The 15,774-nt window shown below is 43.1% G+C and overlaps 1 protein-coding gene across 3 annotated transcripts in view; it reads left to right on the top strand.

Moving 5' to 3' along the window:
• Positions 1-15,774, top strand: part of LOC147029375 (death-associated protein 1 homolog) — a 117,480-nt gene that overhangs the window by 8,398 nt on the left and 93,308 nt on the right. Inside the window, exon 3 of one of the 3 annotated variants that reach the window (XM_085872392.1) lies at positions 10,469-13,523. The exons of the other annotated variants lie outside the window; for them this stretch is intronic. Coding sequence (XP_085728518.1) covers positions 10,469-10,677 — 209 coding nt within the window. The 3' untranslated portion in view covers positions 10,678-13,523. Of the gene's footprint in view, positions 1-10,468; positions 13,524-15,774 lie in introns of those variants that run through there. 3 annotated transcript variants of the gene reach the window in all.

Genomic DNA, 15,774 nt, shown 5'->3' with positions numbered 1-15,774 from the left:
AAAGATCAGATATAGGAAGTTTCAGATTTTTCAGATAAGGATTTCATTTCAACCAATTATGGCTGGAGTATCACTTCACCGATGACGTCATCGTTATCATCTTACGTACCCCTTGGGGAGTTGATCACATTTGCCAAGTTTCAATTTTTATCGTCGAGTGGTTTTGGAGAAAATGATGTCCAATTCATTTCCTTCAATCCAACGTGGCTGCCATACCAGGTGACGTACGACATCAGTGATAATGAAATATTCTCCATGGGGAGTCCCTCCGATGTTTACAGTTTTGTTCCGATCGGACAAGCGGTTACAGAGAAACCATTTTTAAAGTGAAAATATATCACCGAGATGCAGGGACACGCAGACCGGTGTTCGGGGAGACCCTTCTGGGAGAGACTAAAGCTGGATAATCATAATCTTACTTTTCAACATTTAAATTTAACCAGAGTAAGTGTTTGTGCACCGTGGAATATCATCACATACGTGTTGTTGGTTGTTGTCCTCCGTGGCTTTCTTTGCATTTGCCAATACAGTACTTCTTGAGGATGGCGATGAGGGAGGGGGTCCGAACCGATGATGGCATGGCTCTGTTGTCCAACTTGATGGCTGGTAGATAGGTTGGACAAACACTTTGGCCTAATGTCTTTATTCCGGCAAGAGGCAGCCACGGTGATGCTCTCTTTACGAGAGCAATCTGAGATTGCAGGCCCTCACCACGTCTTGCGTGTTTGTGTAGTAAGTAGACGATGCATTGACGATGTAAGTTTATGTTCATACACCGGACAAACGGACCTTTTCAGTTTTATTGTATCGACTTGCGTTCCACCGGCGTGCATTTTACGGTCGTACTCGCGTTCCAATCGTACGTACGTGAAAGGAAGAATACGCATTCTTAATAGTACGTACTTTATAGACATACTCTCATTTTGATTGCACAGACCTTGTCGTGTCGAGGTACTCGGTTGGAGAATGGATAACGTGCAATACAGTACTGGTTAGTACCCGGTGACGTTTGTGGCCTACGTTAGCACGTTATGTGCAGACACGTCAAATAAACACAAACTCAATACCTTCTGGCAAGGGTAAATGTAGCTCATGGACTGGCTTGCCATCACCAGGTTGAAGTACCTGGAAGCAGCTTGGAAAATTGTCTCAGAAATCATGTTGAGTGCTTTTGTGTGAAAGCAGGATAATCAAAAGGCAGTTGTCACCACAAACCTACAGTTATACAATTTAATCTATTAATCCTTAAGAAACTTGAGCCGTCCTTGATGCCTGATTGTTGTGCTGAAAATCTTCTTTCACATTGCCCACTGCTTGCTTTGTGTCGTTACCGACGGCATGCGGCTGTCGTCGTTTTTGAGACGTTTTTGCATCAAATTATCCTTGGTGGGCACAGGACATTCCGACTGTTCGCATTGTCGCTAAACTCGGACCGCTCTGTCTTCTTCACAAAGCAAACTAGAAAGCATCCCAAAATGGAAAACCCCCTCACGGACGCTTTGTACCTTAAACTACAGTTGATGAAAACAGCAGGTTAAAAAAACAGAAATGTAAATTTTATTAATTACTGTTTTCCATGTTCTCGGGTTAACAGGATGACCTAGAGGTACGCACACTCACCTCCAAGCTGTCGAGCCTGGGTTTGATTCCTGACCCAGGTACAAGCTGTCATCCCGTTGTTTTACAGGCAGGGTGATTCATCGACGTGTGCCGTTCCTTGGATGGACGTTCAACTGGCGTCCCATCAGTCAGCATGCGTTAGTGTACCTTGAAGATCCCAAGGTATGCTTCGCAAAGAATTAGCGAGCTATCGCCGGCGTCATGGCCAAATTCCAAATTCGAGAACGAGTCGAACCTCAGGCCTGGTCAGCCAGTTCGTGAAGACTCCGGCCAAGCTTCCCTCGGCCGACCCCCACAAGAAAGGTGGTATATTGGTGACCGTTAACGAAGAAGGAGGAGAAATGTTTTCCAGATTCTCATAAGAAGGGTTTCTTGAAAATTTGATGACTAAAGCTTGAATGGTTAAAAAGAATGTTCTGCCCTGGACGGACGCGCACACGCACACACACACACACACACACACACACACACACACACACACACACACACACACACGCACACACACACACACACACACACACACACACACGCACACCTCACGTGCTAATAAATGGATCCTTCTGAACCTATTCCTTCCGAGTGCCCTTCGAGTTGAAATTGCTTTTATATTTTGCATCACCTGAGTAATTAGACTTTGGCAGTCATGTTATCGACTGAATGTCATCAAGCGCTTTTCAAATCCGACATCTTGAAATTAATCGTGCAGGGTAGAAGTGGAGACTTCTTGTTTTGCAAATAGCGATTGGTTAAATGGCTTAACTGACCAATGATTTCCAGAGATGGAACTCTTATTCGAGGTTTGTGCAAGAAGCATTTTCACAGTAAAATTAGAGACTATTTGTCGTATTGGGTTATATATTCGATTGGGTTTATTAAGAAATTTCACACAAGAAAGAAGTGACAGAGTAAAAAGGCAATGGATTGACATGGAGGCCACAGTTGGGCACAAACAAGGGAATGGACAGACATTGAGAGACACAGAGACAATAACCTGTAAGTAAGAGTGTTGGGTTTGGTTCAGTGTGATTTAAGGAAGGTAGAAAGGGTCATGAGTCGAGATGGGGTTGACATGAGATGGTGGTGCACGACCTGCTTGAAGCCCTGGAGGAAAGAGTGCACCAGAACAGCCTCAATAAAGTAGTTCTACAGATGGGACAAGTGAGGAACAAGAGTGGACGTGTGAAGACGGCCTGGATTTTGCCAGTTTACACCTTACAAAAGTAGTTGAGGGAAGAAAATGTGTATCCTAGAGATCCTTGAGTTGCTGAAGAGGGTCAAAAACTGAGACAACAAATGAGGGTTGGAGGAGGAATTTTCAACAGGTGCCTCCGACATGTCTGCAACGTGAAAGCATCAGTCCCTGTGCTTCACTCTCATAGCAGGAGAAACACAATAATATCGAGCGCTTTGGATTGTCCAGAAACTCACACTCGGTGCATGACATGATTGCTATCTGTTTGGCGGTTCGTCGACAGAGTGCAGACTGTGACATCTCATGTTTATTAGCTTTTAAGGGTGGTTATTTTTTTATATCTCGTGTCGTATCGATTTCTCCATTTAAGCAAAAAGATGCAAGTAAATCTATGATAACCAGATTCAGAAACGAGTTACTGATGGTGCTGGCGAAGTCCACATAACGTGATGCATGGAATGCCCCTGGACCAGTACTTCGAGAGAACGCATATTCACCTGGGATTCCATCCAGGAGTTGGCCCATTCGTTGCATCATTGTCAAAGTGAGGCCGAGCTGCGAATGCAATGCCCCTGCATGTTGGTGGCACATCCTTGCTTGCGGAAAGTGCCGTCCATCCATCCATTGGGACCATACTCTGTGCAGAGCGTTGGTGCTGCCAAAGCAGTCTCCTTGGCTATTGGGCACAATCCTGGACGGGATACCAGCCACTCCGACACAGGATACCAGCAAGCTGGCACTCAGTTTGCCAACCTTGGAACAATGACAGGCAGAGTCAACCCCACCTGGCATTATCCCACCACTCTCGCCATTAAGCCAACAGCAGGCATAACATGCCGTCCCTGCCTGGGTTAGTCTGGGAACCAGTGACGTCACAACAATGGTGCCGCATTTCTGACCACACAAAGTGGGGCATTTCCTCCTCCCCACTGATGCCAACCTCGGCCGAGGTTCGAACCGCCGACCTTCCAGACTCAGAGCGGACGCTCGAACTATTACACCACCGCGTGTGTTATTACTCGTAACGGCCATATATCGGTCTCACGGTTTGTATTTGCGTCCATAAATTGCCGGTTGCATTTGATCATCAAAAATTTCTGTCTCTTGTCCACTGCCATGATTTATGTTTATCTCGTATGAATGCATAATGTTGGAATGAGCCTTCCTTTGTATTTTTATGCACGCCATAGGTCGGTTTTTACCTCCGTCATAATGCAAGCCGCTTCATTCTAAATCGATATTTGTGAAAGATGTATTTGGTTTGGCACTTCTGGTAGCGTTGAGTTGGGAGAGCGGAAGCCAAGGCAGAAGCAGAAGATGTGGATCCAGGTCAGCAGTGCCCTCTGGTGGCTGTTGGTGAAGGTTTTTCAAAATGGCCACCCATTTCATGTAAACGCCCATATATTTTGAACTGTACACCATAGAAGCATTATTTTGGGAACTAAATATATGGATTTAAAGTTAGCAATGTCACAAGATAACGGAAAAGTAGATTAAATATTCATTTAAATTTAAATTAGGCATTTCGTCCCGACCAAAGGACTCATCAGGATACATGAACTATTATATTGGAGTTCATCATACCAGGACTGATGTTAATTTAACTACTTGCTCTATGAAATAAGACAACATTTATGTATATCATAAATTCAAAAGTCAACTAGAACTGCCACTTTATAACTGCTGGCAGTGATGACCGGGTACCCAGACCTTCAATCTAACATGGCTGCCAAACCATGTGATGTGTGATGTCATAATTTTTACCACGCCTGCATACACGATGGTAGATGATAATTGCCAATTTTCGCTTCGATAGGTTATGCGATTCCTGAGAAAACATTATTTAATATTTTTTCTTTAATCCAACATGGCTGCCAAACCATGTGACCTATCAATTAGAAATTAACAAACTTGTATTCGCTGATCATGTGCAATAGGTGTGTGAAGTTTCCCCTTGATCAGATCAGCTGTTCTGGAGAAGAAGATGTTTGAAGGTTTTAGGGTAAATCCAAGATGACGGCCAAACCATGTGACGTTTGATGTCATAATTTTTACCATGTATGCAGACATCATGGAGGATGACAGTTCCAAATTTTCGCTTCGATAGGTTAAGCGGTTCCAGAGAAAACATTATTTAATATTTTTCTTAAATCCAACATGGCTGCCAAACCATGTGACCGATCAAGAAGAAATTAACAAACTTGAGAAAGGACCTCATGGGGAATATATATGTCAAGTTTCGTCTTAATCTGTCTTGCCCTTCTGGAGAAGAAGATTTTTAAAATTTATTCATTTTCAATCCAAGATGGCTGCCGAACCATGTGACATATGACATCATAAATTTAAATTCTGCTTTCCATCGTCGACCCTAACAAGTGAGTGAAGTTTCGTGTAAATCGGATGAGGTCTATTTTTCTATTCAAGATGGCCGCCAAACCATGTGACTTCTGAGGTAAAATATTTTTGTCATGCATGCAGACTTGATGTGAGAAGGATTTTTTCAAGATGGCCGCCAAACCATGTGACCGATCAACAAGAAATTAACAAACTTGAGAAAGGACCTCTTGGGGAATGTACCTGTAAAGTTTCACCTCAATCTGTCCAGCCCTTCTGGAGAAGAAGATTTAAAAAAAAAAAACACTAAAAAACAAGATGGCGGCCGAATTACGTCACCGATGGCGTCAAAATATTTTTTTCTACGATGAATTTATGTGTAGATGACGCTCAAGAAATTTCAAATTTTTGCCATGTGGCGTTCTACTTGACGAATTTTTACTGGGATACCTCTTCAGTGATGACGTCACGAAAAATCACACGTATTCCCGAGAGGGAGCTTGTTAAAATGTATCAAGTGAAATTTTTTTTACCCGAGAAGGTTTCCAAGATACAGAGGTCCAAAGTTTATGTTTTTTCAAGATGGCGCCCGCATCACGTGACCTATGACGTCACAATTATCAATTATGTATGCTATCAAAAAAGATACATATTTAGTGAAAATTTTGTGTCGATTGGTCTTACCATTTCTGAGAAAATGGCATTTAAAGCGAAAAAATCCGGAAATTTTGCAAATTTACAGCGGAAGAAAAATAATAATAAACTTAAGAAAAACAATAGGTTACCCAGTCCATTTGACCTGGTACCCTAATTAACATATATGCTTCAGTATGCACATGTAGTTAGTCTTGGAAACAGCAGCCTTCACAGTAGCAGAGAGCTGTGCACTGGAAACCGGCCTTGTAACACTTGTACAGACCCTTGCATGCTTTTTTTTTTTTTACAGTTTGCATTGTATCAGCTCATAGCATGCGTCTTGAGAATGCCCAACAGTTGGCCACTTTGGTTTCCATGAGCCATCCTTTTCAGTCCTGCCCCAGTCTGCAGGACTTTGAAGTCTGGGCTCCTTTTGCAACAGTTGCCCCCATACATGTCCTCTTTGGTAGACTGCTCTAAGCACATGCTGTTGAAGAGCTGCTTGTGTTGGTGGAATATTCTCCAAAGCTCTGGATTTTCTTGCAAAGAGATGCAGCCTGGCCTCATTTACCTTGAACAATACACACGTCCTGTCGTACATAAGAGCAACATATTTATCCAGCAAATCAAATATGTTGTCAGGGATACTTTAAGGGGCATCTGCTAGTTGCAGGAATGCATCAGTGACATTTGGAAATACAGTCCATGTGTCCCATGCTCTGCGTTTGCCTGTCCCTGCAAAGAAGGAGGTGGTGTCACTCCCAGTAAATGAATGAAACATTGCTACTGCTGGACCTTTTGATGGACCCAATCCAGCAGCAATTTCATGTAATGCAATGTATCTGTGATGCTTCCCTGTACCAAATGATATCCATATTTCATTTGCTGGAATATTATGCAGGTTTGACACAATGAGTACCACCACATCTGTGTTCACCACCACCACATCTGATGTTCTGACCATGATGTTTTTATGTCCTTCATGTGCAACATCCAAAACATGCAGTACTATCCTCGTGTCTGCTTCCGCATGTGAGCAAGGTTCAATGAGATTTTTGTCATCTCTCACTGGTGATGAAAGTACTTGATCATTATAAGTGCTGTAAACCTCTTTGCCTTGGAAATCATTGCTTGTAATCTCTTTTTCCAGCATGTGAAAGAGCTCTGTTTTGTTCTTACTGAGACAAAGAAAGCCTTGCCAGTTAGTTGGCACCTTTGATGAACCATCAATTCTCCACCTTACTCCCTTTCCCCTCTTCTTTCTTCAGGCTGTTTGGGTTGCAAACATCCCACACAATATCAAGTCTGTGCACAAGATTAAGGTAATGGATATATGGTAGGAGCACAGTCTTGGTGTAATCATCAATCAAAAGTCTGGGAGGTTCCTGGTGACAACATTTGAACTATGACTGCACCATCCAAAACTAGTGCAGTCACTTGTGGGATTAATTCTTCTGGTGGTTCTGCGAGAGATTCAAGTACTGCAAGTAGATTTGCTTTGTTGCCAGATCTCATGCCACCAATCTTGGCAAGTGCTGGAGGCCATGGCTGGTTTTCATGCTTGAAGAAGTCTTCAAGATTTCCTTCCCTGGTTTGGCATGCAATATATAATCTGGAAAACAATGTGCAGTCTTTCTTCATGGTTGCCACCACAGACTTCTGTTTCTGAAGACTGTTTTTTGTGGAAAACAACTGGAGTTTGTTCTTCTTGATTGGATCTGTAATTGGCTTTGTTCTGTCAACAAACCTCTCTTTGACAAATTGCTCATATTGCTGTTTTCCCAGTTTGAATACATTTTCTACTGTCCTGTGGATATTGGAGTCCATAATGATCTTGGTATCCACTGTTAGCAGATCACCACTGTCTTCCTTGAATGGGTTTCCCATCTCTTCATATACATCCACAAGAGATTTCACTTCCTGGGCAAACTTAGTTTGAACTGACATGGTTTGCTCATGATGTTTTGTCGAATCAATAATGGGGCTGTCTTCAAACTCTGCTGTAATCCTTGATATTTCAGGCCCTGCTACCATCCAACGCCATAGGGCACTTGGATTATCTGTCAGGCCAAAGGCCCCACCCTCACCGTTCACAAGGGCATTTACCTGCTCAGGTGCTTGATCTAGTGCCATAGCAGAGAAGGGGCATGTTGTCTTGTATACAACAAACTCCCTGAAACGAATTCTTGGTAAATGGAGGGATGCATAATTGACAAAGAGTACATATCTCTGACGTGAACAGAGAGCCACCGTGCGTAGTTGATATGGTCCAAGCTGAATACCCATGGAATGAACAAAACGAGTGATTCCAAGTACAAAGGAAAATCTCCCTTCCTGATTGCTTCAATAATCTGAAGAATGCAAAGCTGCAGTTCAAGAACAAGTACCCAGTATTGGAACTGTGGTTGTTCAGCTGACATTTTCTCCCTCGAGGCTGCAAAATCCAATTGTTGCTCTTCACCTGAGACAGTGGTTGTGTATCTGTCATATGCATTATGCTGGAGTATAAAGAGAGCAGCAGCTATCACTTGGTGGGCATGTCTGGTTCAGGTTACATGTGTGACCTTCAACAGAGAATCGGCTACCCCACCTGAAGCAATACTAGCACTGGAGATGGCAGTTGTCCCACCACTGCTGTCAAGCCAATCACCTATGATCTTAAGAGCTGCAATTTCAATGTCTAATCCACCAAACATTATTACATATTTATCTTCTCCATGTGTAGCAGATCAGGTCAGGTATGGGAGCATGCGCCAGAGCAGCGCATCGCTGCGTTCACTTTCCGCCGGTACTCCAGGGGCCCCCATCTAGCCATTCCCCAGGCAGATGCCTGGCCCATCCCCATCTCCTTGAGATGCCGATCAACCTGCTGCAACCACGAGGCACGTGATCGGCCCATTGGCCTCCTCCACTCACGAGACTCCCTCGCTGAGAGAATCTGCTGAGCAGGATCAGTGCCAGGAAAATGAGCCACATGTCTATACAACCGCAGCTGACGCTCACGGACTATGCAGGTGACAAATCTCATTTGAGTCTCTCTCAGCAACCGCTCGTTGGACACATAGTCCAACCAGCGTTAGCCAAGGATTCTCCGAAGAGACCTGTACCAAAGGAATTAAGTCTCCATCTCAGATCCTTGGTCAGAGTCCAAGTCTCACATCCATCGAGCAAGACTGGAAGCACCAGGGACCTGAAGACTCAGACTTTAGTCCTCCTGCACAGGTACTGTCAGTGCCACACCTCATGATCCAGTGAATCCATGACTCCCTAGGTCCGACCCAGACGTCTATTGACCTCTGACTCACAGCCAGCAGAGACATATCACTGCCAAGGTAAGTGAATCTCTCCACGACCTCAACATCCTCACCACAAGCAGGCACATGTGTAGCAGGGAAGTTCCATTGTATCGTTTTGGCGATAGCGAATAGTGGTTGGTCCATTACCAAAACTGGAACCTGGCTTGGATTGAGGTGTTCAGTTGCAGCCTTAACAACATTCATTGCATGGTGTATCATGGTGACTGAATGTGCGCATTGTCGGAAAAGAGGCATGAGGGACACTTATTGTCGGAGATATAGAATCTTGCTGCACTGAAGCATGCATGGTAAGCAGCCCATGAAACGAAGTCGTCTTTGGTCAGCTCGGGTTTCTTCAGGAGTTCTCTAATATGATGTAACCAGTCATTTTCCTTTGACAATCCAAGAGCTGGAAGTAGGTTCTCTGGCATAACCGGTCCATTTACATGAGGAACAGTAGGATCAGGTGTAGGTCGGACCACTGGTAGGCCAGGCACATTACCCTGTTTAAGGTGCAAACCCAGAAATAAATAGTATAAAGCTGAAATTTTCAGGATAGTTTCACTTTTTAATGGTTTATCACGTATCAAAAGTCCCCAACTATCCTCTGCCGGCTTCATGGTTAAATTGCCTAGTTGCCTAGCAACCGTTCCCGGGACCTAGAAATTTCTTTTTGAACACCCGACTGGGTTTGGAGGCTACTATAACACTTCATTTCATTACTAAAATATCAATATGATGTAGTATATCACTCGGTCCCCCGGGAGGGGGGGGGCAAAGTATCTCACCACCGAAGGTGGGGGGGGCAGGGTGCGGGGGCGACTGTATCCCATCACTTCTGGAATATTGTTTTGGGGAGTATTATTAAGCCCAAATTTTATGTACGATTATTTACCAATAACTAAACAAGAATATAGCAAGAAGAATTTTTATTTATCTTGTTTTGTTAATTAAAATTAATTTTAAAATTTCGAGGGTTTTCGCTAATTTTGACCCCTTCCTTGTTCCAGCTTACACCATGTTTACATGTAAAATCCAATATAGCTGGATCTGATATATATTCTGGTGGAGGAAAATGGGCCTACTGAGCCATTTAAACATGCTTATATTAGGTTGGGTAATAAGAATTTGCTGGTGTGGATGCCACCCCTGCAGAGCATTATTGTCAGCCGGCAGATGTCAGGTATCCGATGGTTAATGGCTAATCCACCTTGTAACTTAACCAACCAATACCTTGCACCTGAATGACCACAACGCTTCTATGAAGAAAAGTTTGGAATTTTTGAATTTCCAGTGCCTAATGGAATATTATTGTTGTCATCATGCTGTGTAAATATTCATTCTTACAAATCATGATCCATCTTAATCTATTTCTTATATATTTTTGCAGGTGAAATGGATGACAACTGCTTGATCTGCGGTGAATCATTGGTGGTGGGTGATGTCGTAAATGTGAACAAAGGCCGCACAACTCTCGTAGAGGCAAGCCAAGGACGTGGAGATGGCCTTTCTATACACATGGAAACCAAATCACCTCTTAGATTACACACTATACAAGGTGTGTTCAAAAAGTATCCAACCTTAATTTTTCGTGCGTAAACAAATATAGCTAGAGAGGCGTGGTTTGGTTCACGTATGTAGGCGATCCTAATCCGTATGCGTGAATATTTTCCCGCCTGCAGAAGCTGTCAGTCACCGACAGACCGCCGATGAGTGAGGAAGTGTAAGTGAGCACCGTCGGATTTTCGTTTTTGACAAAATGACGGAAAAACTTGAACAATGCTTCTGCATCAAATTTTGTGTAAAACTTGGCGATTCCCAAGTGGAAACGATCCGCAAGATTCAACAGGCCTTCGGGAACGAAGCAATGGGCACCACACAGATAAGAGTGGTACAACCGCTTCAAAGATGGTCGCACATCAGTGGAAAGTGAAGCACGTTCTGGTAGGCCCTCAACATCCCGAAAGGAGATAGTCATTGACCAAGTGAGGACCTTGCTGATGCAGGATCGTCGAATCACGATCAGAGAACTTGCAGACGAGGCGGGCGTCAGCATTGGATCCGTTCATTCCATTGTGACTGAGGATTTGGGCTTAAGGAGAATCTCAGCGAAGTTCGTGCCAAAGCTGCTAACGATCGAGCAGAAGCAACTCCGTTTGGAGATCGCACAGGACATGTTGGAGACTGAACAGCAATCCCAACTTCTTCAACACAGTGATCACTGGCGATGAGACCACAGTGATCCGTCATTTTGTCAAAAACGAAAATCCGACGGCGCTCACTTACACTTCCTCACTCATCGGCGGTCTGTCGGCGACTGACAGCTTCTGCAGGCGGGAAAATATTCACGCATACGAATTAGGATCGCCAACATACGTGCACCAAACCACGCCTCCCGAACTTCATTTGTTTACGCACGAAAAATTAAGGTTGGATACTTTTTGAACACACCTCGTATGTCGGAAAAAATTATTCAGGCCCCAGCAGCATACAGGCGTGTGCAAGCAAAACCGCCGGTGACAGTCGTTCGCACGAAAATTCAGAGGCTGACACACCACATTTGCGTTCCTCTCGAAGAGCATTTGATTTTAAAGTAGACTGCCTTTTCTATGGCAAAGAAGCAAGCATGAGAGTGGAAACAAAAAAGGAAACATAATACAGGAAAACCATATGTGAGGTGAGAACAATTACATTTCGCGATCGTATCCGATGCCGTGCAATCGAACGTAACGACGAATGGGGTGAAGCTGTTATGAGATGAGTTGACAGTGCAATTGATCTGGTGGCATCTGAAGGGAAATACCACAAGACATGTAATTTGGAGTTCTTTTGCAATACAGAGGATATAAATTTAAAAAGCCATCGCATGCCTGGCCGACCAGAAGATTTAATTAAAGCTAAAGCCTTTGTTGCGATTTGTGACTTTATTGAAAATGATGATGATTGCCAGTACTCGATATCTGAATTAAATCACATTATGGAAACGTTCCTTGATGGACATGCAGGTTATACTACAAAGTAATTGAAAGCAAAATTACTAGATCATTATGGTGACAATATAATCATAACTGAAGTCCCAGGTAAGAATGGTATCGTTAGCTTTAAAGACACTGCGTACCCAATACTTCATGACAACTGGTACACTGAAAAGTGCAAAGACGAGAAACAAGAACGCAGACGCATTGTCGAGACAGCAGCATCCATTATACGGGAGGACATCCGCTTGTCTGTGTATAACTGTGATACATATCCCTCAGTTAAGACAATTGAAGATCCGGATGAGGGTATGATACCAGAATCTTTGACGTGCTTTGTTGATGGCATTATAAAAACTCATAGAAAACCTGCCGATAGCATAAATCGGAATGCCTTTCGATACAACAAGCGATAATAGCTGCCGCTAGACCATGTTCGTTCATGGAGGAACAAAGTTCAGTACATTAGATGAATATAGATACTACACGTACAAAAGAACCATCGCCAGTAATTCAGTGAGTTCTACATTTCACCTCGCTACCCTTCCACCCACAAGTGCAGCTGCTCGGCAACATTCATTCCAGACATATTTGCAGGTGCAACAATGGCTAGGAAATGAGCTTCCTCCGACAGAGTGGGGATGGCAGCTTCTCAACAACATATTTGTCCCCATACCAACTGATCTGCCAGCTGCACATGAAAAACTTATGAAACTCATAAGCTGTAAATGCAAAGTAGGGTGTATGAGTCGGTGTGGGTGCAGGCGAGCAGGGATGTCATGCTCTGCACTATGCAGCCCGTGTATTGGTTTGGGATGCACCAACTCACCTAAGACCGAGGATCTTGAGGATGATGTTGACTTGGAGAGTTCAGATTCTTAATTCTATTGTGAATAAATCAGAGACTGGCTCTTTTTATATATCGTGTTATGTAATATGCACTATATATTGTTATGCAAGCATTTTCGTAATAGTGTTGAGAGGAGTGGGGGTAATGCATTACGCTGACCTTCAGTCGGATTATGACGTAACGACAGCTCTCGTACAAATACAATTATGTGAGCATTATAAAAAGACAGCAACAAAAATTCATCTGATAATGGGTTCTTATTTAGAACTAGCATAATACATGTCAATAGATTATTGTTTTATGTTGGTTTGCTCGGCCAATTCTGGTTGCTCGGTAGAGAGATCCATCATACATGTGTTTAATAATATAAATAGTAATTCATATTTGATTTTCTGTTCATAGTAATATTTTTATGCTACAATGTAAACATAAGATTGATATATTGGTGATGAAATGAAGTTTGTTAGTAGCCACCGAACTCAACCTGGTCTTTAAAAAGACTTGTCCAAGTCCCGGTAACGGTTGCAAGGCAACGAGGTAATTTAACCATGAAGCCGCCACGGTACACTTGGGGACTTTTGATATGTGATAAACCATTAAAAACTGAAGCAATACTGAAATTTTCAGCTTTACACGATTTCTTTCCGGGTTTAAATTTATTTTTCCTGGCCTATAGAGGCACATTTGTGTATGATGCAGGAAGTGCCTGCATCTTTTTGCTCTTCTGAGTTGTCTCGCTTATCACTGGAATAGCACGTGATGTTCCTTCCTTTTCAACTGATGGTTGTTGCATCATGGATGGCTAGACCTGTCCCATGAAAAGAATCTTTGGCAGTTGTTGAACTCAGGTTGTGATCAATATTGTCCACTGCTGCCACAGTAAAGATGTTCCTCACAAGTTTGGGGAAACAAACCACTCCTTCCTTATCATACACGGCACAAACTTTGTTCGCTATCTCTGTAGAAATTCCTAGGACACGATCATATGAGATACATAATCCCATGTTGTAGAGAGTATCAACCAGACCTTTCTTTCTCGTTTCTCCATCGATCTTTAGTGCTAGATAAATTGGCAGAGGTGTTTCTCTATCCCTGTTGTGTCGATTAGTTGTGTTTGGTGATGCCCGGCATGTACTGGATGTGTTGATACTGTTGAACACAATAAGTTGTGAGATAGTTTGTCTTACACAGTTTGATCTCTAATATTTGGTCCAGCAAGTATCATGTTAATTAATGCTGTTGGAGTGGAAGGTATAGATTTTTCCTGACAATCAGGAAGAAACTGTCCATCGAAGCACTGCTTCGGTTTAAAAATATCACGTCGCATGATGTTGGATGCCTTTGCTCGGATAAGTGCCTCAGAATCAAAATCTTCATTGCATGCTTGTTTAAGGCCCTGTCACACCTTGACGATTAAGCCAGCGTATGCCGACGTATGAAAAATTTGTCTAAAACGCTGGCACACGTTGAATACGTTATGGGTAAGTTTTGTATACGTTAAGAGCACGCTGGCATACGTCGTAGTACGCTGGCATACATCGTAGTACGCCGAGCTCGTCGACAAATTTTAACATGCTTGAAATTTTTTGACGTATGCCAGCGTATGACTCGCACATTCCGCATACGCTGGCCATAAGTTGTAGGCACGTTACGCGATCGTTGACACACATTACTTGCAAGTTACTCATAAGTCGAAACGCGTCGAGGTAATGTTTAGCGTCAGTGTTCCAGACTCCATGTTGTTGTTGTTTTTTGTCTGTTTTTTTTTTTTTTTTTTTTTTTTTTTTTTTTTTCTTCGGCATGACGGTGATGTTGACACTTCGATTTATAGTGCGGTTATAATATAATATAATTAATAGGCTGCCGCTCAACGATTTAAATCATAACCGCACGAGAAATTGAAGTGTCAACATCACCGTCATACCGAAGAAAAAAAATTAAAAAAAAACATGGAGTCTGGAACACTGACGGGTTCTCCTGTGTGAACCCCATTTTTATATACCAATTCCCCTAAACGCTGCCAATACGCCATTATACGGTAGCTGTAAGTTAGTAACACGTTCAGTAAGTTCTGTGGTCGTCCGGAAGACATCAAATACGTCAATATGCGTTGGAGATACATTACACATAGGTTCAATACACGTTACTCATAGGTTCAAAGCACGTTACTCATAAGTTAGAAATAAGTTTTTGGGTCCGCTAAATATTACCTCGACGTGTTTCGACTTATGAGTCACTTACAAGTAACGTGTGTCAACGATCGCGTAACGTGCCAACAACTTATGGCCAGCGTATGCTGAACGTATGCGTCATACGCGGGCATACGTCGAAAAATTTTCAACATGCTGAAAATTTGTCGGCGTACTACGACGTATGCCAGCGTGCTTCATCGTGCTCTTAGTGTCGGCAAAATTTACCCATAACGTATTCGACTTGTGCCAGCGTATTTGGCAAATTTTTCATACGCTGGCTAAAACGTCAAGGTGTGACAGCGGCTTGACACTTCGATGTCTAGTGCGGTTAAAATTTGAATCGTCGAGCCGCAGCCTTTTAATAGGCTACGCCACGTGATCGTCGGCGATACGCTGCCGTGCGCTATGCATAAGTTTGACTATCGTTGGGCATAGGTTGTGAACGGTGACAACACGCTCAGCATTCGTTGATATAAGTTATCTATATGTTATCGAAACGTTCTGTGCACGTTACTCGTACGTTATGCATACGTCCAACTCGCTATGAATACGTCCAAAACTTGAAAAAAAAACAGCAATGGTTCAGCGTACGCCAGGGTTTTACATACATTTTGATACCTTGCCAGATGCTGGCAAAAACGTCAAGGTGTGACGGGCCTTTAAGAGCTGCTCCAATATC

Source organism: Eptatretus burgeri, chromosome 3 (genome assembly GCF_056783735.1).
Source record: "Eptatretus burgeri isolate ZD-2024b chromosome 3, Ebu_testis_v1, whole genome shotgun sequence".
NCBI classification, from domain to species: Eukaryota; Metazoa; Chordata; class Myxini; order Myxiniformes; family Myxinidae; genus Eptatretus; species Eptatretus burgeri.
Note: the sequence above shows the minus strand (reverse complement) of the source record. Positions and strands in the feature narration are given on the sequence as shown.